Raw genomic sequence first — 24,511 nt, 5'->3', positions numbered from 1 at the left:
CACTTTCACCTTGTGCCACCTTCACAGGAAAAACTCCTCACCACTTAATCATGAGATTCTTAATTAATTATCAGCAGAAATTGGGTCAGGGAGRACTGTGCCCCATTCCAAAGCCATGTCCAATGTCCCCATGATGCCATCATTACTCAGGACACAGAACTGACTTTGCTCTGTATCACCTGAACTCCTGTGCAGCGTGAATCTGCTGTGGTTCCTCTAATCCCACACAATTCCCGCACTGGGAAGGCTGTGAAAAACCTGCCAGAGTTCCTCCTGCAACTCAATTCACCTCTCAGCAGCACAGGGAGATACCTCAGGGGTGACAGAGAGAGATAAAACCACGAGTGCAAACCCTGCAGAGAGGATTTGCAGAGGCTGCGGCAGAGCAGGGGCGGGTGGTTTCAGCATGAAGTTGCTTCACAATTCTCTGCTGCTCAGGGCAGGTATTTAAAGTAACTTGGAGGCAGCAGAGATGCTTGGAAGCCTCAGCTGGTGCAAATGTGGCTTCAGCAACCAGAAAATTGCTTCCTCTCAGAACCATCCCTATTTCTCTGTTCTCCACCACAAAATCTGCATAAGCTTTGTCTTTAGCTTTTTACTTTTTTTTTCTTCACACCTCTGAAGTTTCTGCTGAGCACATTGTAATTCTCTCTTTCTGAGGTGCCACGGCTGCAAACTCTGAAAGATATTATCTTTAGGTGCATTTTGGAGGAAGAAACCAGAATTACGTGGGCTGTCACACCAAAGCTAGCTGCAAACACTATTGCAAGAGCTCAGAGAAGAAGAAAAGAGCTTTCAAASCAGGAAAAGGTTTGACAGAATAATAAAACAATGGAAAATGTCACTGCCATAGAATCCCAGAATGGTTTGGGTGGGGAAGGACCTTAAAGCACATCCAGTTCCAACCTCAATACCTTCCACTATCCCAGRTTGCTCCAAGCCCTGTCCAACCTCATCTTGGACACTTCCAGGGATCCAGGGGCAGCCACAGCTTCTCYGGGAATTCTGTGCCAGGGCCTCACCATCCTCAYAGGGAAGAATTAACTCCCAATTTCAATCTAACCCTGCTGTCTGTCAATTCGATCAGAGCTAMATTTTGATCAGTTATTCCTATTAGGAAAAAAAAGATTTGAGTGATTATATTTGCTCCCAATTATAGATAAATTCAGATCAAAAACACATGCAAGTAATGCTTGAAAAAAATCCAGACAGCTGGAAGTGCTGGTCACTGCAGGACTACTCAGATAAAGAGGGGTGGATATCCTGTTCCTTCATTTCATTTATCTGATCAGCACAGCGAGGCTTCAGCTGCTGAAGGACAGAACAAAACGCTGGCAGGAGCCTACAAACCCTGAGGAGAAAGGAAGAAAATGGCATTGTGCTTCCCAAAAGGCTGAAAATCTGAGTAATGGATGAGCCTAAGGAGCTCAGACAATGCACATTAAGATATAGGGTTTCCTTACGTCACTGCCACAATTTAAAGGCCCTGAATTCTGGTCCCACTGAGCGATGTGACCTAATTAATTATACAGCAGCACAGGAAGCTGCTTGCTGGGAAAAAAAAATACCAGAAAAACCCCAAAYACAAAAAACCCCAAGATGACAACAATAACAAGAAGAACAAACCAAAAACCACACCACTCAAACAATAAAAAGCCACCCTCCCATGCACTAAAATGCTTTTTGGACTAGATATCAACCAAAAAAATGGGGAAAATGCTCGATTCATTTCTGAGGCTTGAAATGGAAGAGAGGAATGTSCAGCCCACACTCAGATAAGGAGCATATGGTAGAGCTGAGGCAAAACTTAAATCCCCTGGTGCAGCCACTGCTCTTAAAATCCATCCATCCTCTCCTGATATCCCTCAAGTCCAGCCCAAAAAATCACTGTTACCCTGATTGCTTCTCCCCTCAGAAGAGCTCCAATGGGATAATTAGTTCTGTCAGACAGTCTGTGCTTATCAAACCTTATCAAGGCTGCCAGGAACTTTAAAGCACTAATTAAAATGTTATTTTATTTYCCATCCTCCCAGAGCACTGAATGCAATGCTCACCCCACAGCAGCCAAATTTACAACCTCAGGATTTGTCCTGCAAAATCARTGGATAAAGACAMAACTTATTTTAATTGAAATTACAAYCAAGGGAAGAGAGTTTGATACTTCAAAACTGCAACAACACAAAATTTAATGTTCCTTTCAGGAGTAGGCCATCAACAGCCACACTTCCAGAGCTTTTTTCCAGGAAGGAAAAGAATTCCCAGCAGAGGGAAGGGTGCTGCCCATTCSAGAGGAGAGCAGCAGATGCTGCATTCCTGCAGATCAAGCTCATGGAAAACAAAAAGCAGAAATACCTCTGAGATGCTGATTGTGGATTTCTCCTCAAGGAGAAGGAGAACAAACAGGTCTGTTAGGTATTCCCCCATCTACTGAAATTCAAATAGGTAAAAGAACATCGAAGAAAATCTTGAGATGCTACAGCAATTGCAATTTTACCATTTTACCGTAACAAACACACATAGAAATACGTTCCTCTGCTTTCAGTAGTTTTATTTCAGACTTTACAGAGCTGGTGACAAAATCAGAATAAACTCCCTAAGGGCAAGGTAGCATCAAGTGCAACAGTGCTGTCCTAAAATTAACACCATCACAACTAAAAAAAAAAAGACAAATCACCTCAAAGTGATGAACTCAAGTAACTCCAAAAACTTGTACAAATTTCCTAAGTTCAATAAGAAGTTTCTTCTTTAATTTATTTTTCATAATAAGCCTGTAAATAATTTAGGAAATGACAGTTTTCATATTCCATTTTCCAAAACCTAAGAAAATTAAAGATTGTATGTGATATTATCTGCCTGTGTATTCCAGCTGACCATATAATCACTAAAAATATCAGGTATTTATCCACCTTCTCAGGAGAGTATCAAACCCTGTCCTGCCACAGAACAACCCTGAACAGTTCAATTATTTTATTTCAAATTATCTCAGGGGACACATCTACAAAACCCAAAAATGGCTGCAATAGAGAGGGAGAGTTGTGCAGCACAAAGTTCTCCTGGTTATTGGTAATCAGCCATGGTGGAGGGTGGGAAATCTGTTCTCCTGCATCTTTTTCTGATCTCATTATCATATCATTCCGAGATCAAGATTTTGGAGTTTCATCTCAAACATCCYCAAAACAAAACTGGTTGGGCATAAAACCAGTGAGATTTAAGATGTCAGGAGAACAATTAACACATCACACTCTCCTCAAAGCTTCAGCAACCTGATCTTGAGAGCTTCAGATTCAGATTTGGGTTTCAAAACCAAAACTGTTGAGACTCAAAATTCCCTCCAAATTGTCACAAATGGTTCAATACCAGCTCCGTTCCACTCCAAATTAAACACTTTCATTCTGATATCTTCAACAAGGCACCAAGAGGGGTTTGGGTTTTGTTTCTTGGTTGGGATGAGGTTTTTTTCCAGAAAACGACCCAGCTCTGGGCACTGGCTCTCACTGCTGGTACCACCACGGGAAGGGACTACAGGTGACTTTATYTGCAGCAGAAATCAACTCCTTGGAGAAATCCCAGCACAAAGCCCCAACCAGCTCCAGAGGAGTTTTCCTGAATGGCTGGAAGCTGAGTAATGATCACCACCAACTCAAAAGCTGTCTGCAAGCAGGTCAGTAACACCAAGGGTACCCCAGAACCTGCTGCTGGATTTCAGTCTATTAAAAACCTTCAATTTAGTGAAGAATCAAGGCTGCAGGTACTTTATAAATGTTTTAAGCTTTAAGGAGAAAAAACACAGGAGTGCTTTATTTATTTATTTATCAGGAYTCAATAAAGCTCAAGTTGAAGTTGTCCTTCAGATCAAATGATGAATCAAAATTCTGCATCTTTGTTCTTTCCCTGAAGTGCAGCAGGTTATCACCAACTTGGTCAAACGAGCAGCAAGATCAAGAAGGCTTCTCTGATGTTCATCCAAGGAGTGGGAGGGGGCCAAGGATGATCTCAGCATTGACATGGCCACCCAGTTCTCACTTCAGGCTCACCTTAAAGCAGTTCTCACTCACCACATGGGCACAGAGCTCACAAATAACAGATAATCCTAATTAGCTATGACTGTGTTTGCCATAAAAATAAATAGGTGYGACCTTGAAGGGAATCAGCTATAAAAGAAACCATTAACACAATTCCCACCATTTATTTTCTTAAGCAACACAAAAGAGGTTACAGGTAYTTTAAGCACACTGACACACACAAGCACAGCTCAAAATTTCTGTTTACTTTTTGTCCATGACAAAAATTAATGGAGGGTTTCTGCCTTCGATTTTCGCTTTTGCTTCAGTCAAAGCACGTGAGTTGTAGCACACACTTCCTCAAAAGCACAACTTGGAACCCCCTTCTGTCCTGGCAGAACTCCCACTTCTCAATTTCACACAAGATAAGGATTTTATGTGGCAAGCCTTCACCTCCYTGTGCAAATTAACTCCTCCCTTGTGTGGCCAAAGGTGCAGTGGCAGAACCCTGGGAGCCACTCCTGCTGGCTTCAGGACACCTTTAACAAAGTCATTTCTAGGTACTGCAGGAACTCATCAGAAAAGTCATAGAATTTTTATATCAGAAGACAATTTTGAGTGAAATAGGTAACAGGAAGCTGGATGGAGTCCTTAACGCACATGGAATCATGGAATCTAAGGTTGGAAAAGCCCTCTGAGATCATCAAGTCCAAGCATTCTCCCAGCACTGCCCCACATCCCCAAGCGCCACATCCACAGGGCTTTTAAATCATCCCAGAAATGCRGGGATTTCAAAATCCCACCTCCCTGGGCAGCCCCTTGCAATGCCTGAAACCCTCCCAGCAAAGAAACAATTCCTAAAATCAAGCTAAACTTCCCCCAGTACAAATTCACCTCTAATACAGGTTTAATACCACTGCCTACAAAATAAATTCTGATAATAGGGTGAAAAAACAATGTTTTCACTATAATTTCATTTACTTATTTAAATYACTCTGTCCATTTTAAATTAGGCTWATTTTTCCCTCCTCTTCTAACTTCTTCAGGCTGCTCAGTAAGCTGAGCAACAAAACCCAGCACAAAAAACTACAATTTTACAGACCAAGCTCAGGCTTAAAGTGAGAGCTGAGCACAGAGATGCACCAGAGGYCAAGCTGGCAGTGCAGGAAAATCTCATGGTGCTGTTTTTGCAAACATCGACTTCCTGTGAGCAGTTCTGTGCCCACAAAACACCAGTTTGGATGTGGAAAGGGGCAGACTTCCCTTTCTTTTGGAGGTCAGCTCTCAGCCTCAGGAATACACACACACTCCCTGCTCCCCCAGCTTCCTGGAACACTGCTGCACATGAAAACATTGCACAAATCCGTGCCCTGGATGACAGTGCTGAACTAAATCTAACCCAGAAATTGCATTCTTGGAGTTTTATGCACCACTCAGCCACGGGAGCCATTCCTGCTCAGTGCAATGCGTGTCCCTTCCACACATTCAGACTGGAATTGTTCCCATCCCGAGCAGTTTAGACAGAATTAACACAGTGCCAGGAAAGAAATGGAGAAGCAGAGGCCCAGGCAGTGCAATTGGCTTTCACCCAGCCTCGAAGACAGTCATATTTCTCCCTTTAAATTGCTTTGCTGTCAAATAGCAGCCGTACCACAGCATGCAAATGGCTCAGTGAGCCCAATATTCCATCCCTGGTGGTGTCCAACAGCTGAGACTCCAGGAACAGCTGGGCACACAGATGCCCAGGATGGGGCAGCTCTCCAAGTGGTTCTTGCCTAATAACACCAGGCAGGATCCTGSGGTATTCTCCAGAAAACATCAGCATTTTGCCATCACTATCTACCAGTAATTGCCTGTTTTCTTGGGAGYGTGGAGTTCTGCAGATTAGTTCCATAAACAGCAAAGCCTTCGTGCATTTGCCTCCTTTTCCTGACCGTGCCTGTCCTTCCCTGGTCATTCATGTTCTTCCCTGACCATACCCGTCCTTTTCTGACCGTGGATGTTCTTCCCTGGTCATTTATGTCCTTTCTTGACCATGGATGTCCTTTCCTGACCATGCCTGTCCTTTCCTAAGGCAGAAGTGAAGTCTGAACCCCAACGTGCTCCAGCACGTGACTCAATTTTAAAAGTCAATTTTTTTCCTGGTTTCTCCCACCAGTCAGCTTCTCYAGTTCATATATATCTGCACATATATAAGAACACCTGTATAATGCTCTYAGCATTTCCTCTCCAGGCATCTTGACTCTCTGAGTGAGGCAAATATATGCAAGYGTCCAAAACTTGAAGGATAAAGAAGAGAGATAAACAGGATCATGATGTGTGCAGCTTTCACCAAACCTTTCTGTAAAACTGGGATTTTTGCCTATCATTCCACACATATTCTTTGCACAGCTCACTGAAATATGGGATGTRTATGCTTTGTCACATTACAGAGGTATTTTTTAATTTGTAATTAATGTTCTTCCACTCAATGTACATTTACCCCAACCAATGTTGGAAAATTTTTACAAATAAATTGATTTCTGCGCAGTTTTACCACCTCATTACTAAAATTAGCATTTCCCTTAATTATCGAGGGAGCTTGAGGTTTGTAACCCTCCCCACATCAAGAGCTGCTAAGTCACAACTTAATTTCAGTTTTTAGAGCTTGAAGAGGAGTTCTGGAGTTACACTCAGGAGTCACCCACCCACCCCGGGCAGGTGAAAGGCGCCTTCACCTTGTTCTGGGCAGACCCAGCATTGTGTAACTGCTCAGGCTGTGCCAAGAAGGAGCTAATCCTGCCTCTCCACATGCTCCTGCCTCCGCAGCACGGCATTCCTGGCTCTCAGAGAGCYCAGGGAGCTTGTGTGGGCTTGTGAGAACACCCCATTCCAGATTTCAGCAACCGAYCTGTTTGTTTTGAAATCTGAAATCACGTGTGTTTGTTACCATTCCTCCACTTTGCGTTTAACCCTTCAAAAAAACTCAGCTAATGCTGCTCAGTCCTCAAGACCCTAATACTTGTTTCCTGGTAGCATTTTTTCAATACCTCAATCTTTGCCAGGATTCTGTCTGAACTGGCCCTAATCTTCATTTCTTCTTCAAAAGGATTAAAAGGTTCGTAAAAAGGAAAAAAACTTCAGTCCCAAGACAAAGTTTTAACACGCTGGGCTGCTCATTTTAACCCAGCCACTGCCTGAAGTTCATCCTCCCCCTTATATCAGCAATTTAAAAACCACTTGAAATGTAGTTTGGGTTGGAATGACCTTAAAACCCATCCCATTCTACCCCCTCCCACCATCCCAGGTTGTTCCACATGTCATCTCCTCACAACCTTCTTCATGATTGTCATGTCTCAGAAAGAAAACAGGCGCTGGAATGGCAGAAAAACCTTCTAAAAATATGTCAAATATACTTGGGCTTCACCCAGTTCCTCATCAGAACAGAAATCCCTGAGCTCAGCTGCTGCAAGGCTACAAAAATCCTTCAGTCTAAGATTAACAACACACCCCTTCTCAATTTCCAGAATTTAAAAACATCCAAACTGAGTTTAAGCACCACGAGTTGATGAGCAAAAAATTAGGAAAAGTAAAAAACCAGTCTCTCTGGTTTAAATCCAGAGAGAGAAACCTTAAAAGCAGATCTTTATAAAGATCTTCAATTACTGAATTATCTCCTACAAAGTACTAATTATAAAGACATTACAATAGCTGAAAAGGGAAAACCCAGCCTGGTTTAACACACTTGTCAGCTCCAGTTAGCTGCACTCAGTCCTTGGAAGAGTTTTTACCCTGGGCCAGTCTTTGGAATCTCTCTGTTCTGCAAAACAAGAGGGAAAGCAGCTAGAAACCACAAACTGCAACAAAAGCACAGTGAAGTCAGCACTTGTTTCATTTTTTAGCATTTTTTCTCTCGATAAAAAGGCTCAGAGGTGGTTTGCTGGGCAGATTTAATGAATGTTTTGCTTTCCAGAGCCCATKGCTGATTCACAGGGTTGTGCCAGACTGATACACCACTGATCTCTGAGCTCGTATCAGTTACACATCAATTACAGTTATGGCTGCAAGACAGAGTAAACCTCCTTTGTTTGGCCTGTCAAAAAAACAAATTAAATCTTTTTAACAGGTCTTGTTTGGGAAATGTAAAATTACACCACAAGCAAATTGAGAGTTGAAAGAAAAAAAAAAAAAGGCTATAAAGGAACCTGGAGTAATTAGAGTCAATTTGGAGATTTTCCAAAAAATTAATTCCCATAAACATTGCAGGATTTATCTATTCACTTCAATCACAATGAGTTCACACCCTCTCTCTCAGCAGCCGCGGAATGCTGTGAGCAATCTTTGAGCACAGAGTAAATCCTGAGTTGATAAAGAAACTCCAGCCTTGACCTTTGCACCGAGGAGAGGAGAGGGAGCAGACAGCTCAGGAAGCAAACAAAGGAGGGGGACAAGTCATGCCAACGATATTATCCATCCCCAGAGAATCCCTGGAGCTTCTCACATCCTTCAGGGGAGATTCTGATCTCCGAGAGGTCATTTGGGGAAATTTGTGACAGAACTCTGAGCTCTGTCACGATTAATTTAGAGAAAAGGGTGAGCGTTGTCCACACGGTGTAATTTTAATTTTAACACAAGAAAGCACCACCCAAGCAAGCCCACCCCCCTCAAGGTTAATAGCAAAGCCTGCYCAGCCTGGAGGTCAGTCCCTGGATTTTAAAATTGATCTTTTGTACRTGCTCGAGTTACTGAAACCTGCACACCACCACTAAGGATTGCTCAATAAAATAACTGCTGCCTCCCTCCAGCTCAGRAAAGGTCATTTCTTGGTTAAGGAATAACAGGAGAATAGCAGAATTTTTTCAGCCACAGGAAAAGAGACTTTTTTTTACAGTCAAGTGTTTTACCTGCACTTATTAATCCTCAAGTCTCCAGAGAAATGTGTAAATAATACACTCAGTTTGTAAAAACTCAGAAAATCACCCAGATTTTCAAAACACGCCTTCATTTTTAATGCCAAATTTGAAACAGCTACAGGCACTTTTCTGAAGACCTGAGGACATTTCAGTGACAATTACAGGGACACATTTTGCCATATCCAAGTCAGGCCCCACACATCTCAGGTTGGGGAATTTATTTATGTCTCCCCATTTCCCAGGCTTGGTTTCTCCCAGAGAGGATGGAATTGGGGGAAAAAATGCATAAATCCAAAAGTCATGGGTTGTTTTTCCAAATGTCACTCCCTGCCAGAGCACGGCTGAGTCATGACAAGTGGGGATGTGACAGCACAGAGCTCTGTTTCTAAAATTTTCTTCCCAGTTCCTAAATTGACCCTGGCATCTCAACAAAAAATGCATCAAAGCTCCAGAGGTTTCCAAACCTGCCCTGCTTTGMGAGCACCCAAACTGTGTATTTACAATATTATTCACTTCTCTTTTCCCTGCTTGGTTAAAAGGTTTGCCAGAATTCCTTCAGCTCACTGGAGACACCAGAAAGGTGTGAAATTGGAAGGAATTGATTTTGTGACAGGAGGTAAAGTARTTGATGGTGGATTTGGAAATGAAAGCAGAAACTGAGGATAAATGAAACCCCAGATTTGGAAAAACTGCAGCTTAGACAAACCTTTCCCTTGAGCTGACATTTCAGGTCCCTCTGATGGAGCTGCAGAAGCCAAGAAAATTCAGGAGMAGCCCCTCAAGGGTGTCACCTGTCCCACAAGGACCCTGCTCCAAACCCTCACCACTCCAGCTGCGCTTTTGGGATCTCGCAGGAAAATCCTCAGCACACTTTGCTGGCCTCCACTTTCCCCTTTTCTGTGAAACCAGCCCATCTAAATGCCCTGAGCTTCCTGCCTGGATTAGCAAGGGCTGTTTGTGAGGATGCAAATGAAGCATTCTTCACTCCAGAGCTGGATTCTCACACTGAGCTCGCCACTTTGGCCGGGACCGGAGCCACTGCCAAGACAGCCAAGGCAATGCCATCATGGGTGGCTGCCCCATGAACATTTTAAACACATATCAGGGACTCTAAACCACRCATTTCATTGCTGTGTTTTACAGAAACTACGTGGAACTTTTTTAATCCACCTGCGGCTGCCTCGGCTTCTGAGAATCTCAATTTCTGGCTGTTTTTTGCAGTTTTAGAGGCTCAAATCAACACAGGGTTTTGGCAGCTGAACAATGCACATGTTCCTGGAGGAGGAGGATATTGATCTAGACAAAAACACCCCCCACACACAGCCTGTTTGGTTTTCAGGAACTTTATTAAAGTTCCGGTGCCTGTAATAAATAATAAATTCGTAATAAATAATTTTTTCTGTAATTAATTTTTTAGTTAATGACGACACAAGGTAAATATTGCACCTGATCTCTTCGCTTGTGCATTTACTGCCACTTGGGTTTGAGGAGTTTAAATCATCAGAGATCAGTTAATGAATACTGACCCCTGACACACAGCTCAGCTTCACATGAAAATTTAAACAAAACTCTTCTGTCGTTGTGTTTTACAGAATTTTTCTCCTTTCTGTTGCCCTTAAGACCTCTTCCTTCCCCCCCCAGAAAACATGATTGACTGCAGATACCCAGCAACAGGTTTTGCCTTTTTCTGTGCCCATTATTTTGTTTCATGCATTTTCATTTCCTCCCTTTGCACCGAGCAATAAATTAAACAGTCACAAGCTTAACTCTCATCACTCATTCCATGACTTTTCAGTTTCACAGTAATTTAAGAGGTTAATACCAGTTCCGACTCAAATTGGTATTTCCTACCCTCAGCCACCCCTCCACGGATTTTTGATGCATGGAATGCCCCACTGTCAAGAAATTCCTACAGCTTCATCTCTCCAGAATGTTCCCATTCCCCTTCATATACCATGACCCATTATATGAAAACGACTGTGAAAATGTATTTCATTCCAACATGAGAAACTGTGCTCCGCTCAAATTGTTTTGCAGATTTAAATTTCTCCTGTCCCATAGCAGCACGTGAGAAAAAAAAAAAAAAGAATGTTCATGGATCCATTAACCACCAATATACTGTTGAGAGCAAGAAAAAAATACACAAGGTTTTCAAAGCAACTTCCCAGCATGGTAAAAATCAYCCTTATTTTATGGATGAGGCAATTAGACTGAGGAAAGAATATATAATTTTTTAACTAAAAGCTTTCTATCAAGGCAATCAAGCCTATATTTCCTAGCTGTCAGCCTCATATTTAATTTATGCAACCTGACCTTCCCATTTCAAAAACCTTACCTGGCATCTCCTTTTGAAAGGTTGGTGTTTACAGGGTGAAGAATAACCTTGTTTGCATCCACATCCACCACGCATTTTGTATGCAGATCAAGCTCTAGAAAGAAATGAGAGAGTGTCAAGTGCTGCTCCTAAAGCACTGGGATTATACACACCATTACTTCCTCCAGACACCAAATTTATTCATGCAGGCTGACAGCCACCCATCAGCCAGAGAATAGAAACAGGACTATTGCCAAATTCCACTTCTAGGGATATTCTGACGGGATGGATCCAGTCCAGCATTAAAGCCAGCACTCTTTTCAAAACGAGAAAGAGCACTTGGGTTTCACCGGAGGACAATCAGCATCGACAAGGGCAGGATGAAATTTCTTCTGCAGGGGAGGAAAAGAACCATTTAGGCTCGGGACCACTTTGACAGCTCTTCTTATGGCTCCCTCAATGCCTCCCAGGCTCGAAGGGAAAGCTGCCCCTGCCATCTGCAGCACATTTTGCCCGGCCACCGCTGTGATCCGGTGCCAGCTGTCAGTCCCCGGGCACCTGCTCGCAGAAATTCCGAGTCCCATCAAAAATAATTTAGGTGCAAGCATGTAGAAAAAGGCTTGTCCTTCCCCCCACAGGCTCCTGGGAAGTTCCAGCTCTCCCAAGTGACAGTGAGCAGCGGGATGTGGATGATGAGTAACGAGGATGTTTGGAGGGTGTGAGAATTCTCAGCTGAAAGCAAAATAAAAGTTTCAGATAGCACTGACAGSAGTCCAAGGCATCCACCCAGAGACAGAGTTAGGGGTGGGATAAAGCACAGCCTGCACCCAAAATCACTGCTACAGACACCCAGAACCAGGGCTCTGACACAAGTATGTCCCTGACTGGTGACACTGGCCCTGGAAAGGGATCCCAAGGGCTGATTCCCATGGCCACGACACCTTGTTCTTAGCCAAAAATCACAATTCTGATGGCCATGACACACTGTTCATGACCAAAGTCACAATTTCCATGGCCATGACACCCTGCCCACACCAAAAACCATGTCTACAGACACCCAGGACACAAGGCCTGGAAACAAACATGTCCCTGCATGGTGACACTGTCCCTGGAAAGGGCTTTAAGGGGCTGACTCCCATGGCCATGACACGCTGCTCTTAGCCAAAATCACAATTCTGATGGCCATGACATCCTGCTCACAGCCAAAGCCACAATTTCCCTAGCCACAACACCCTGCTCACACCCAAAATCACAATTCTGATGGCCATGACACCCTGCTCATWCCCAAAGTYACRATTCCCATGGCCATGACACCCYRCTCACAGCCAAAATCACTGCTACAGATACCCAGGACACAAGGSCTGGACACAAACATGTCCCTGCATGGTGACACTGGCCCTGGAAAGGGCTCCCATTCCCATGGCCAYRACACCCTGWTCATGCCCAAARTCACAATTCCAATGGCCACGACATACTGCTCACACCCAAAATCACAATTCCAATGGCCACAACACCCTGCTCACACCCAAAATCACGATTCCCATGGCCATGACACCCTGTTCACAGCCAAAAATCACAATTCCAACAGCCATGACACCCTGTTCACAGCCAAAGCCACAATTTCCCTGGCCACAACACCCTGCTCACAGCCAAAGCCACAATTTCCCTGGCCACAACACCCTGCTCACACCCAAAATCACGATTCCCATGGCCATGACACCCTGCTCACGCCCTCCCACGCTGAGCTGATGAGGGGCTACACTGAGTAACCTCCACTCAGGGTTCAGCACCTCAGCTGAATCACCCAAATACGCCTGTGTCTAATCATGTTAATTATAATCCTCATCCTCCTTCATCTCTGCTCTTTCCTCCTCGGTCACCTGTACTTGCTCTTTCACCTCACGGCACCTTATAAACTCAGACTGGAAATCTCTCAGGCAGAGACCAGAGATTTTATTGCACAGCACCTTGCAGACTTCACACTCCTGATAAATGACATAATGACATAATTTCTCCGTTTCTTCCATGGACATTTTTGGAAAGAAACATTACAGCCTTTTGCTACCTGGCATGCAGCAAAGCAAGCCAAAGCTTGAGATCCCTGGCCAAAGCAGGCAGTCACATGAAACTGAAATCCTCCTGAGCAGAACTGCTCCTCTGTTATTAAACTCGGCTTCTGCAGGAGGAAGAGCCAGATGAGTTCCAGCAGCCAGTGTTTATTTTAATTTCTCCCCACACCCTGAAAGCCAATTTACCTATCATTAATATGCAACGCATGCTCGCCTGGATGAAACCATGTTCGTCGTACGTCCGTATCCGACGAGGATATGCTTTATCTSGGTCTGGCTGGTTAGTGATTAACACCCTGTGCTGCAGTGACCTGCTTTTCCCAACTCCTGGGGAAGGAAGGGTTTTACCTGCCTCATGCAAAGCATAAGGTCTGCGAGCAGCACGGCCTCTGTCGAGTTTTTTAAATGTGGCTCTTGAGAGAGAACGCCCATGGTTGGTTTTGCATCCCTGACTGCCCGGTGAGCTCAGCCTCACCATTAAACCTCTTTGTGAAATGCCATTGAGAAAGCAACAGGGGAGAAGAGACTTCCTTAAAGTCAAATATCCTCGCAGGAAAAAAGATTCCAAGCCAATTTGTCCTGGGGAATGCACCTTGTCTGATTGTCACCATTGCTCAGGTGACGTTCAAGTCCCTTACCAAGGTGTGCAGCAYGGTTTTGGAAGCTGTGGGGAGCCAAACCAGCACCAGGGAGGTGCCAATCCTTCCTTCCTGAGCTTTCTGCTCACCTTCTGCCACTACCATGCTCAGAATAYCATCTGTAAATGACTTTAACAGCAGAAACCCACCCAGCATGGAAAATGGATGTACCCAGACCTCACAGAAAGCTCCATTCCCACTGGGCCACACAAACAGGTGAGGAGACCTGAGCAGAGGGGAGAGAGGAGCTGGAAGAGACCTTGTCCCAGCAGCTCATGGTGTCACATGAAATAAACCCCTACGAAACGGTTATATTGAGCCTCTAAGCTGGGTGTGGAGCCAGACAGCCTTAAGGCTGCTTATCCCAGTTACCTTGGCCAAAGGCTCACATGGCTGGCTCTCCTTCCAGCTGGAGAAACACTTTAAATCCTGTCTGAACAGCACACCGTTCACTTTCTTCAAATTCTAGCTCCATTACATTCCTTGACAGATTTCTGAATTCTTTAATGCTTCCGGTACACTGAGACATGAATCTTAYATCAGCCACTGCTGAAACTTATATCATCATCATTTCCACCTCATTAAGCTTTTAATATCACTAAAGGAGGTTGGCCTTACAGCCCAATTATCTGCCTGCTCTTTTGGATATGATCACAGCAGGACTCCACCCTTACTTTTACTGGTTTCAGTGTCTCCCAGAGCTGGGTACTTGCTGCTCCTGAACAACGAGCAAAATGAGGATGCAGCAAGATAAAATCATAAGGATGCACATCCAAACACCCCAGTTAATTCATCCTGCAGGAAGGACTCACTTGTCAAAGTTTGGTGTTATTTTCTTCAGCTATTCAGGCGTGGTTTTTTCMAGCAGCACRAAATTTAGAAATTAAAGATGAAAWTAAAAGATGACAGAAGCAGCTCACTGTCAAAGCTTGGAGATTTATCCCAAATCTTGCACCTCAAACAAAATCTCACCTATTATCATTGCTAACCTGCTTCTACCTCCAGTCATTACTGAGCAAACACAATCAACTACTCATTTGCTTCACCAAATCAAGAAACTAATCAGCTAATTGCTCTTTGAAGAGTTAAAACTCCCAGCTCTCAACATCAAGAACCATTTATTGCAGGGAATGAAAATCTCTTTCACAGCTTCAGAATGAGAGAGCTGTGACATCCATAATAAAAGGGTAACACGTATCTGAGTCACTTCTCCACATTTACATTTCACAGCTGCTGGAAGTGTTAAGCAAAGCTGGGCTGAGTGTAAGAAGAATTTTTAAGTGTTGTGTGTCACAGGGAGTTCTTTGGGTGAGTTTTTATTTTACTTGTGAAACTGGAAAGTGGGGGTTGAAGGAAGCTTCTCTCCTTCCCCTTTCCCTTGATTTTTCACTCCTCACGACAGCTTTTCTAAAACTGGGATTCAGTGTAGAGCTCAGCTGGAACCACACTTGTGTAAATCCCGAATTGCTATTACACCTTTGATAAAATCCTTGTGGGTGTTGTAAAAATAACTCTATTCCCCATGTATGCTTTRGGCTTTTTCACTGAGAAATTCAACACGGTTCAAACAGGGTGGAAAAGTCAGCAAGCAAGAGAAAGCTGGAAAAGCAAACCCAGGAGCAGCCCAGCACTGCAAGGAATGGTGAATTGAGCAGGCACTGSTCTGTTCTCACCACAGGTAGGAATTTCTGATCCCTCTGTAAGAACAGTCACGTGCCTGGCAATCATAAACTCATCCCAGCAGATTTTCCACAACAGAGTTAGGAAACACTGGCAAAGGTGCCACTTGAAATGGTACTGATCAGGTTTGGGGCAAAGATGAGGAGCCTGTGTGAATCCTGGGGGAAGGGGAGAGAAGTATTTTGGAAAATGTTGGGTGTTTTCACCTCTGGGAGATTTCTGCCTTTGCTGATCAGGTGAGGAACTCTTTCCACGGATTGGCTGCAGCTCCTGACAGCAGAGGTCGGATAATGTGAGATGTGGAACAAACCCGTGGCCTTGGGTGGCACAACAAAACCACCTGAACTGCCACGTGGTGACACTGCAGCTTCCTCAGCCACAACCCCAAAAACCAGCCCACTTTACATTCACTGCATTTCAGATCCAAACAAAATGATCCTAAGAGATGGCTCTTGCAGGGCAGCTTGAAAGAATTTAAAATTAACAATGATATAGTGAATAAAGAGGTCTGCAGGGTTTTAAATTCATGGCATCCTAAAGGCTTTTAGTCCCACAGCTAGGGTAGATGAAGGGTCTGTTACAAATTGTGACCCTCCATAGATTCATCTTTACATTCTCTGTTTTTTTCACATTTTATGCCCCCTCCAGAACCTAAAGGGGCTCCAGGAGAGCTGGAGAGGGATTGGGGACAAGGGATGGAGGGACAGGACACAGGGAATGGCTTCAAACTGAGAGGGCAGGGATGGATGGGATATTGGAAGGAATTGTTCCCTGGGAGGGTGGGGAGGCCCTGGCACAGAATTCCCAGAGAAGCTGTGGCTGCCCTTGGGTCTCTGGGAGTGTCCAAGGCCAGGCTGGAYGGGGCTTGGAGCACCCTGGGATAGGGGAAGGTGTCCCTGCCCATGGCAGGGGTTGGAATGGGATTTCCTTTAAAGTCCCTTGCAACCCAAACCATTCCATGATTCTAACAATTAAGCTCCCCAATTAATCAAGAGCTTTTATTTCCATTTTTTCCCATTAGATCTCAGTTGAAGAAATTAGTTTATGAAAGCTGACACTATTTCAGCCCTTTCCAAAGACCATTTGACCCCACCAGAACAGAGACACAAACCTGATGCTGTAACACAGTTCCAATAAAAGTTGGGACAGATTCCACCCGGTCCCACCGCCAGATTTAGGGCAGTTGGACCTTCAGTGCCACCCCAGGACCCTTTGGAGATGGACCTCAAGCTCTGGAGTCCCTGGGAACCACAACAATTGGCCTTGCAGAGCTTCACAAAAGCTGGAAAAGCCARCTGAAGTATAACAAATAAAATGTGAAAGGTTTAAAGTGCCTCTGCTAAGCTCATAAGCCAAAATTGGCCCCGAATACAAAAGCTCAAATAATCTCCTGTAAGGACAGCGATAGAAATTTTATATTTTAAATTGCCAGTAGATTTTCAGGAGATTAACATTCCCTTGGAGGTCAGACCTGGAATGTYGTGGCCTGAGCAGTCAAGTTGCGTTGGGTAAGAAATTACAGTTGGGTTCTCATACCTTTCTTGGTTTGGAAAAGCAGATGGCAATAACTAAGAAATGTCTAAACAGTAACTTAAAAATACTTGTTTATTACACAAATTAATTAAATGCCAACTAAAAAAAAATGAGAGGCTGTTTGGGGTTCTCTGTTTTTTTTTTTGTTTGAAAAAGAAATGTGAAATTGAGTTCAGAGACAACAAGTCCTCAACTTTCCCTGCCAATATTTGTTTCCCAAGAGTGACTTTTCTCTTTGCCCTTTGCTATGTAGGAGCCAACACAAATAAAGGAAAAACCAACTGAGGAGACAAGCAAATATGAAAATAACTTCYATCTACATGATAATGCTAAGGGCTTTTAGAGAAAAAGGAGTGTAAAAGCACTTTTAGGGACTTGATAAGACTTTGTGATGATAAATTCTGACAAAAATACAATAATTCAGCTTATCCTTTACATCTGCCAACATGAAGRCATCTTTTGAGCTGCTCTGTTACATGAACTGAGCAAATGTAAGTCATGAAAATTYCAGTTTGTGGCAATTAAAGATCATTAAATATGCATGAGTGCATCTGGAAGGACACACAATGCTGGCAGAGCTGGTCCATGGGGTGGAAATCAACTCAAACTTATGAGGACATGGAACAGGAAAGTGGAAATCAACTCAAACTCATGAGCACATGGAACAGGCGAGGTGGCCTCTCACGTTGATTCCATGTTGTCCGAATGCTAAAAAATGTGTTCTATCCTCTGTTGCCTCATTTTCTGCAAGGAAAGAGTTCCCCAGACAGCTTCAGTGAGTGTCTGGACAAGAAACTTTGTCACAGCCAGCCTTGGTGCTGCAAACACCCCTGGGCTCGTGGGCACTGAGAAAATAAATAAATAAATAAATAAATAAATAAATAAATAAATAAATAAATGAAAATAAGTGCAGGGAGCTCTGCTGTTCCCCAGAGCTCTGAGGATGCTCAACACTCTGCAGATTAACGGGGATGAAATGCAAGAGGCTGCTCTGCCACCAAGCACCCCAAAAGCCCAGGCAAAGTTATTCCAAGTGGATCTGATCTTCAGGAGGAGCCCGAAACCAGAGCAGCAAGGTAACCTCGCCCTGCACTCGGAGCTGGGAAGATGTAATTAGAACTAAAATTGCCTCAGTGGCATCCACGTGGGATGATWGGGAGTTTCTGGCTGCGGGGAGTAAGGCTGGAGTACCTTAAGAGCTCTTAAAATACAATTGCCCCAGAAAATGAAACATTAACTCTGCATTCTTTCCCCATCTGGTTAATCCTGCTCATAGCCCAAGCATTATTTTATAGTTTATCAAGCATCACCAGGAAATATTCCCAACTCCAGGCACTTTTGTAGGACATGGATAATGGTGAAGAAAAGCCTTGTGGTTTGCACATTCCATCAGGATACAGCAGGTGCCATCTCCCTCCCTCTAATGCCATAATTAATCTTATAAACCCACTTGCACAAAATTCCAGTTTATAGATAAATTGTCTCTGTTGTAATCTCCACGGGAAAACAAACAAATGAAAGCASTGGAACAACCCCCACCTCCTCACCTCAAACCCCAAAAACATTGCAAGTGGCTGGAAATGAAACCTCTTCCAAAAAGAGTAGGAGGACATAATATTATCACCTGACACAGAGAGCAGAAGCTTGCACTTCTGAGAGAGAAGCAAATTCCTTCCTCACAAGCACTGGAAACAGAACCTTCATAATCAAAATATGAGAAAATCCCTGTTTGAACACTGAYAGTCTGGATAAAAATATGTATCAACATATCAACAGATACCTGAATGTGGATTTACAGGCAATCTGGATTTAAACTGGAGCTGTGGATTTTACATTACAACCCTAGCCCAGTTTAATCCAGATATTTAAACTGGAGCTGGAGGTCTTCCACTACAATCCTGGAGCAGTTTAATCCAGATATTTAAACTGGAGCTGTGGGTTTTACATTACAGTCCTAGCCCAGTTTAATCCAGCATCACTGCCAGAACACTGGCAGTTGTTTTCCTGCCTTTCTTGTTCAGAAAGTATCGACCCAAGTGAGAAGTAGCAGCTTGGACTGGATTAAGTRTCACCAGCCATATCCTTGAGCATAAATCATGAACAACTTTTATCAGCTTTAATTAACACTACACTGAACTGATTGAAAAGCACAAGGAAACACAACCACTTAAATATGTTTATGTACTGCTTGTACCCAAACATCACCTGAAAACAAAGCATTCAGTCAGAAAAATCTTAATTAAAAAGCCTTCAGYTGTCACTTGCTTTGCTTCATGGTATGGCCTGAGATTTGCATTTATCTGAAATATAATGAGTATCTGCTAAGAGAAATCCAACACGACACTCATAAAAGGAAATCCACCACAACTCTTAAATAAAACAGCAAAAGAACTTCCTGATGGTTATCAGAGTCCCATTTGAATAACACAGTGCACTAGGAAATACTTTACTCAATTACAGAGCCAAGAAAATAAGAGACCGGGAATCTTATCTAACAAAACAGTACTGAATTATTTAATTCATAAAAGCCTGTCAATCGAGATCCCACTTTGCAAAGCAGRGAGGATGTAAAAAGAGACGCCTCTGTTGCCACCCAGCAGAGCCTCCAGCTCCAGACGTGGCAAAGCAAACACGTGGACACAATGGCATTTTTATAAAAATAAGCAAAGCTTCATGCAGAATTTGTAGGATTGAGGTCTGATTGGAAGCAAGACGCAAAATAAAGAAAACTGGATGCAAAATAAAAATCCTAAACCCAAGAACAATCATAAATGGTTGCCCTCACTAAAAATGAGTGCTATGMACTGAGTTTATGGATTACTACCCTGCATGGAGATGAAGCAGGACCCTCAACCCAAACACCTTGAGATGTGAGTGCTATAAATACCCAACTATAGGATACACAAATCCCTTCCATGTGCAGGCAGGGAACCCATTATGCTTTTATGAGCTGTAAAAACTCSTAACAGTTTGGCACCCCACGTTTATTAACCTAATAAACCTTTGCCTTAAGAAATTCATAACTCAAACACCCAAGACAACCACCAGMACCACAAGCAAACACTGAGAACATTTCAAAGCTTAACTTTCCACGGGCTCAGCCATCTGACAGGTTTGTAATGTTAAGCCCTTCGGTGCAGGGGGAAGGAAAGAACATTACTYGTGATCCTGAAGAAAACAAATACTTGCTTCAGGTCCAAAGCCCCAGAACTCCACACAAATGCTGCTCAGAATAAAACGGGTATGAAAGAGCTTCCAGGAAAGCTGCTTCAAAGCCTAATAAAAACACCAAGGCCACAGAAKTTTTACAAATGGATGACTCTTCAGAAAATCGGCTGCACAAATTCCTAAATTTAACATTAAATAGTTAAGAAAAACAGTAGCCTTGGTAGCACTGTTTGTTTCTGTGAATTCTGGGTACATCAGAAATACCACAGGGAGGTGTCAGTTGTTAAGACCTCACCAAAATATCTGGACTGTGACAAATAATCTGCTGGGGAAAAAAAACCCCACCAATTCCAGGATATTTTGTTTGAGGGATAAAAGGAGATAGATCTTTTAGGCTAGACTTAAATGGATTTAGGTGTCATTCACAAATAACAGGATGTTTAATAGCTGTGAACTGCCAATCCTTCTCTCATCAAGGAATCATCAAGGAATGATACTCAAACTCCTGGATGAGCCTCCTGACAGGAGTCATCCTCTCCATGACATTTTTCAGTTTATACTTAATAATAAAAGAATAAAAGASAGRCAGAAGTGGRTCCCTTCCAACTCAGGATATTCTATGAAAGTGAATAACAAGATATAATCTAGATTTCTTTTGGATTCCTTTWCTTCCTCCACTTCTTCCCAGATGTATTTCCTGCAGAACTCAGTCCCTGGCTGGAAAKGACACATGGACAAACTCAGGGCTGAACAGATGTAGGATAAATGTGGGAGGGAGAGGTGCATTAGTCACCCTTGGAGAGTGAAAACTTCACTGAGCAAAGCCCTGTGCAACCTCATCCGACCTGACGTGCTCCAGAGGTCCCTTCCAATCTGAATTATTGTCTGATCCCGGGGGTGAGGAGCACCGAGCAGTCAGGAGACATCTGKGAGCCAGCCAAGGAAATGATCGATGTCAGGAAAGGGACATGAGCAAGAGGAAAGCCCAAATTTGTCACCCACACCAGGCACCACCTCTCAGCTCCTCCACACCCTCACTCCATCTCCTCCGAGCAATTCTCTGGAAGGATGAATTACACCCTCCTCAGTTTGAAGAGCTGGCACAAAATGCAGCTTTTAGTCAAAATATCCTCAATTTCCCTAAACCACCAGACGGTAAAAATATCAACTCCATTGCCTGTTCTGGACTCAGGAGCTCTTGCRAACTCACTGAACATTCCCCTGCTGACATTTTACAACGTGCAGAATCACTGCATTCAATATTATAACCTTTTTTTCTCATTTTTTACAGAAAGAAGTTAAAAAGTTACAATATGTCAGATAAAGGGCTTCTCCTCTCCCTCCTTTTGTTGCTTCAACTATTAAACTGACTTCCCTGAATTCTTTTYCCCCAAAAGGAATTATTGGCATACTCCTGTGAGAATGTGGGATTTAAAAAAAAAAAATCACCCTGCACATTTCTTGGATTTCTGCCTTCTTCACCTTCCCTTCCTTGGCTGAAGCTGCCTTTTCATACTCGCTTCCTCATCATCCAGAGCAAGTTTTTCTAATTAAGACAAGTAATAAACATTTAAACAGCTGCCCAGACCACGGTCTGATTAACATAACCCTTAGGCAAGTTTCGTTGAGGGGAAAAAAAAAAACAACAACCCAAAAACAACAATAAAAAATTCTCTTGTCAATTCTCACTTCCTCTTCTGTAATTTCTTGCTTGTTTTTATCCTTGTGGCGCTGTCATCTGGTTAACAGCGTCCCACTCGAGCACCGAGGGGTAGAAATTGGGGTCGGAGAACAGCAGAGTGAATTAGCACAGAGTAAAACACAGAAAAAGAGGCATTTTCCCCCAAAACCGCAAAGCAGGAAGAAGGAAGCGCTCTGCCAGCAGGAACCGGCTGGAAAGCAGGTGCAAGAGGTGCGGAGAGGGCTGTTCCCCGGGGGAGCGGGCAAGGCAAAATAAAGCCATAAAACCGCACAGGTTTGGGAAAAGGAATATCGGGAGAGAAGGGGGTGAGCACAGCGCGGCTGCGGGCGCGGCCCCGCCTGTGCCGAGCCAGGCTGGGTTTATCTGTGATAAATAAACACATAAGGACACRCACCGATCACACCTCGGGCACACCTGTCCCCACGGACACCTGTCCCCAAGGACCGGCACCCCCGAGCCGCGCCGCTCCCGGGAAGGACAGCTGAGGGGGATGCCAGGGAGGGGGTAAGGGGTCTCACCTCGCCGGTTCATGGGGCGGACACGCACCGCCACCTTCACTTTGGAGTCCCCCATCGTGCCGCTCCAGCCTTCCCGGCTCCCTCGTCCCTGCCCGGCTTCCGTCTGCCGAGGGAGAGCCGGAGCGGGGCGGAGCGCCSGTGAGGGAGGTGCCGYGCCGGGCCAATGGCGGCCGGACTRCAACTCCCAGCGTGCAGCGCGCCGCGCCGGGCCAATGGCGGCTGGACTGCAATTCCCAGCGTGCACCGCCCGCGCCACGCCCCCTCCGCTCCCGGCGCGCCGCCGCGGTGCGTGTTGGGAGTTGCAGTCCTGCTCGCTGTCCCCGGCCTGGGAGGGACGAGGACTCGCTGAATCACGGAATTAATTAGTGTGGAAAAGATTTCCGGGATCACCGAGTTCAAACTGTGGCCGAGCACCACCTTGTCACCAGAGCAGAGCACCGAGTGCCGCCTCCAGGTGTTCTTCAGACACCTCCAGGGGTGGGGASTGCAAASCTCCCTGGGCAGCCCTTCCAATATCAGAGCACAGAATCACAGAATTTGTAATTTTGGGAGTGACCAAAGTGGGTCATGTGGTCCAAACCCCTAATCAAGCAGGATCATCTTAGAGCACAGGGCACAGGATTGTKCCCAGACCGTTCTGGAATATCTCCAGTGAGGGMGACTCCACACMTTCTCTGGTCAAACRGTTCCAGTGCTCGATCACCACACAGTAAAGAAACTCTTCCTCAGGTCAGGTGSAMCTTYGTGGGCATCAMCCCTTCTGTGAAGAAATTCYTCCTAATAAAATGTCCAACCYAAATCTTCYGTGGTGCAGGTTAATGCTAYRTCCCCTTGTCMTGTCCCTGTTCCCTGGGAGAAATCCCGACCCCCCGGCTGYYCCCTCCTGTCAGGGAGTTGTGCAGAGCCACAAGGTCCCCCCTGATCCCCCTTTTCTCCAGGCTGAGCCCCTTTCCCAGCTCCCTCAGYCTCTYCTGGTGCTCCAGCCCCTTCCCCAGCTCCATTCCCTTCCCTGGACTCACTTCAGCCCCTCAGTATCCATATTGAAGTGAGGGACCCAGGTGTTCATGTTTGGATGTGTGTTCCTTCAGAACAGAGGGATTCATGAGGGGGTGCAGCCAAAATGGCATTTACAGAGTGGAGGGGRCTCAGGGTTACCCCAAACCCTGCCACTCCACCCCTGGGTGGTTGAAAGAGAAGCCCATCACCCCTCAGTCCCCTCCTATTGAGAAATATCTCAACATTCCATGTTGAGCAGACAATGGCATCAGCACCGGGAGTTCACACCTCACCCTGGGATTTAGTCTGTGTCTTGTGGGGTTTCTGTCCATTAGAAATCAATTTATATATCAAATATCATTAAAGATCACAGAATCATGGATTGGTTTAGGTTGGAAGGGACCTTAAAGTTCACCTTGTTACAACTTCTGCTATGGGCAGGGACACCTTCCACTGTCCCAGAGTCCTACAAGCCCCGTCCAGCCTGGCCTTGGACACTTTATCCTCACCAGAGCCCTCAACCGATTCCAGAAACTGAGAATGAAACCGTAAAGAAAAAAAAAAAAAAAAAAACAAACCCCAAAACCTCATTTAAATGGTCATGGTTGAAAAACCTTGCAGCTGCTATTTCAGTTCACAAGAAGGATTCTCTCAATGTTACTTTGAAAGGGCAGATTTCAGCAAGGACAGGAGAAAATCCCAGATTCAAAATTGTAATCCTTTGGCCTTCCACCATTAAATGAGGTTTTGTGACAGAAATAAATAAATAAAACACTTCCAAGTGGTTTTGAGATAAGATTTTGGCAGGTGGCACTTTTTGCCCGGCAGAACTGCACTCAATATTTATCATTTCATGCCTGTCTGACCTGAAGACTATTTTGTCAAAGCACAGAAGAAACAAATATTAAGTTGGCATTTGAGTCACACTGGGATTAATATCCGTGTTCCTAAGAGCATCCCAAGTGAGCAGAAGGGCTGGGAAATGCCTTGGACCTAAAAA

At 44.4% G+C, this 24,511-nt stretch overlaps 1 protein-coding gene across 1 annotated transcript in view; it reads right to left on the bottom strand.

Moving 5' to 3' along the window:
• Positions 1-22,630, bottom strand: part of LOC130586060 (kinesin-like protein KIF13B) — a 99,439-nt gene extending 76,809 nt beyond the window's left edge. The window contains exons 1-2 of the mRNA XM_057386769.1: positions 22,516-22,630; positions 11,229-11,322 (exon numbers count right to left, since the gene is read on the bottom strand). Coding sequence (XP_057242752.1) covers positions 11,229-11,322; positions 22,516-22,570 — 149 coding nt within the window. The 5' untranslated portion in view covers positions 22,571-22,630. The remainder of the gene's footprint in view (positions 1-11,228; positions 11,323-22,515) is intronic.
• Between the last annotated feature and the right edge of the window lie 1,881 nt (positions 22,631-24,511).

Source organism: Malurus melanocephalus, unplaced genomic scaffold (genome assembly GCF_030028575.1).
Source record: "Malurus melanocephalus ecotype Western Australia unplaced genomic scaffold, MMel_1.1 scaffold_1048, whole genome shotgun sequence".
Lineage (NCBI taxonomy): Eukaryota > Metazoa > Chordata > Aves > Passeriformes > Maluridae > Malurus > Malurus melanocephalus.
Note: the sequence above shows the minus strand (reverse complement) of the source record. Positions and strands in the feature narration are given on the sequence as shown.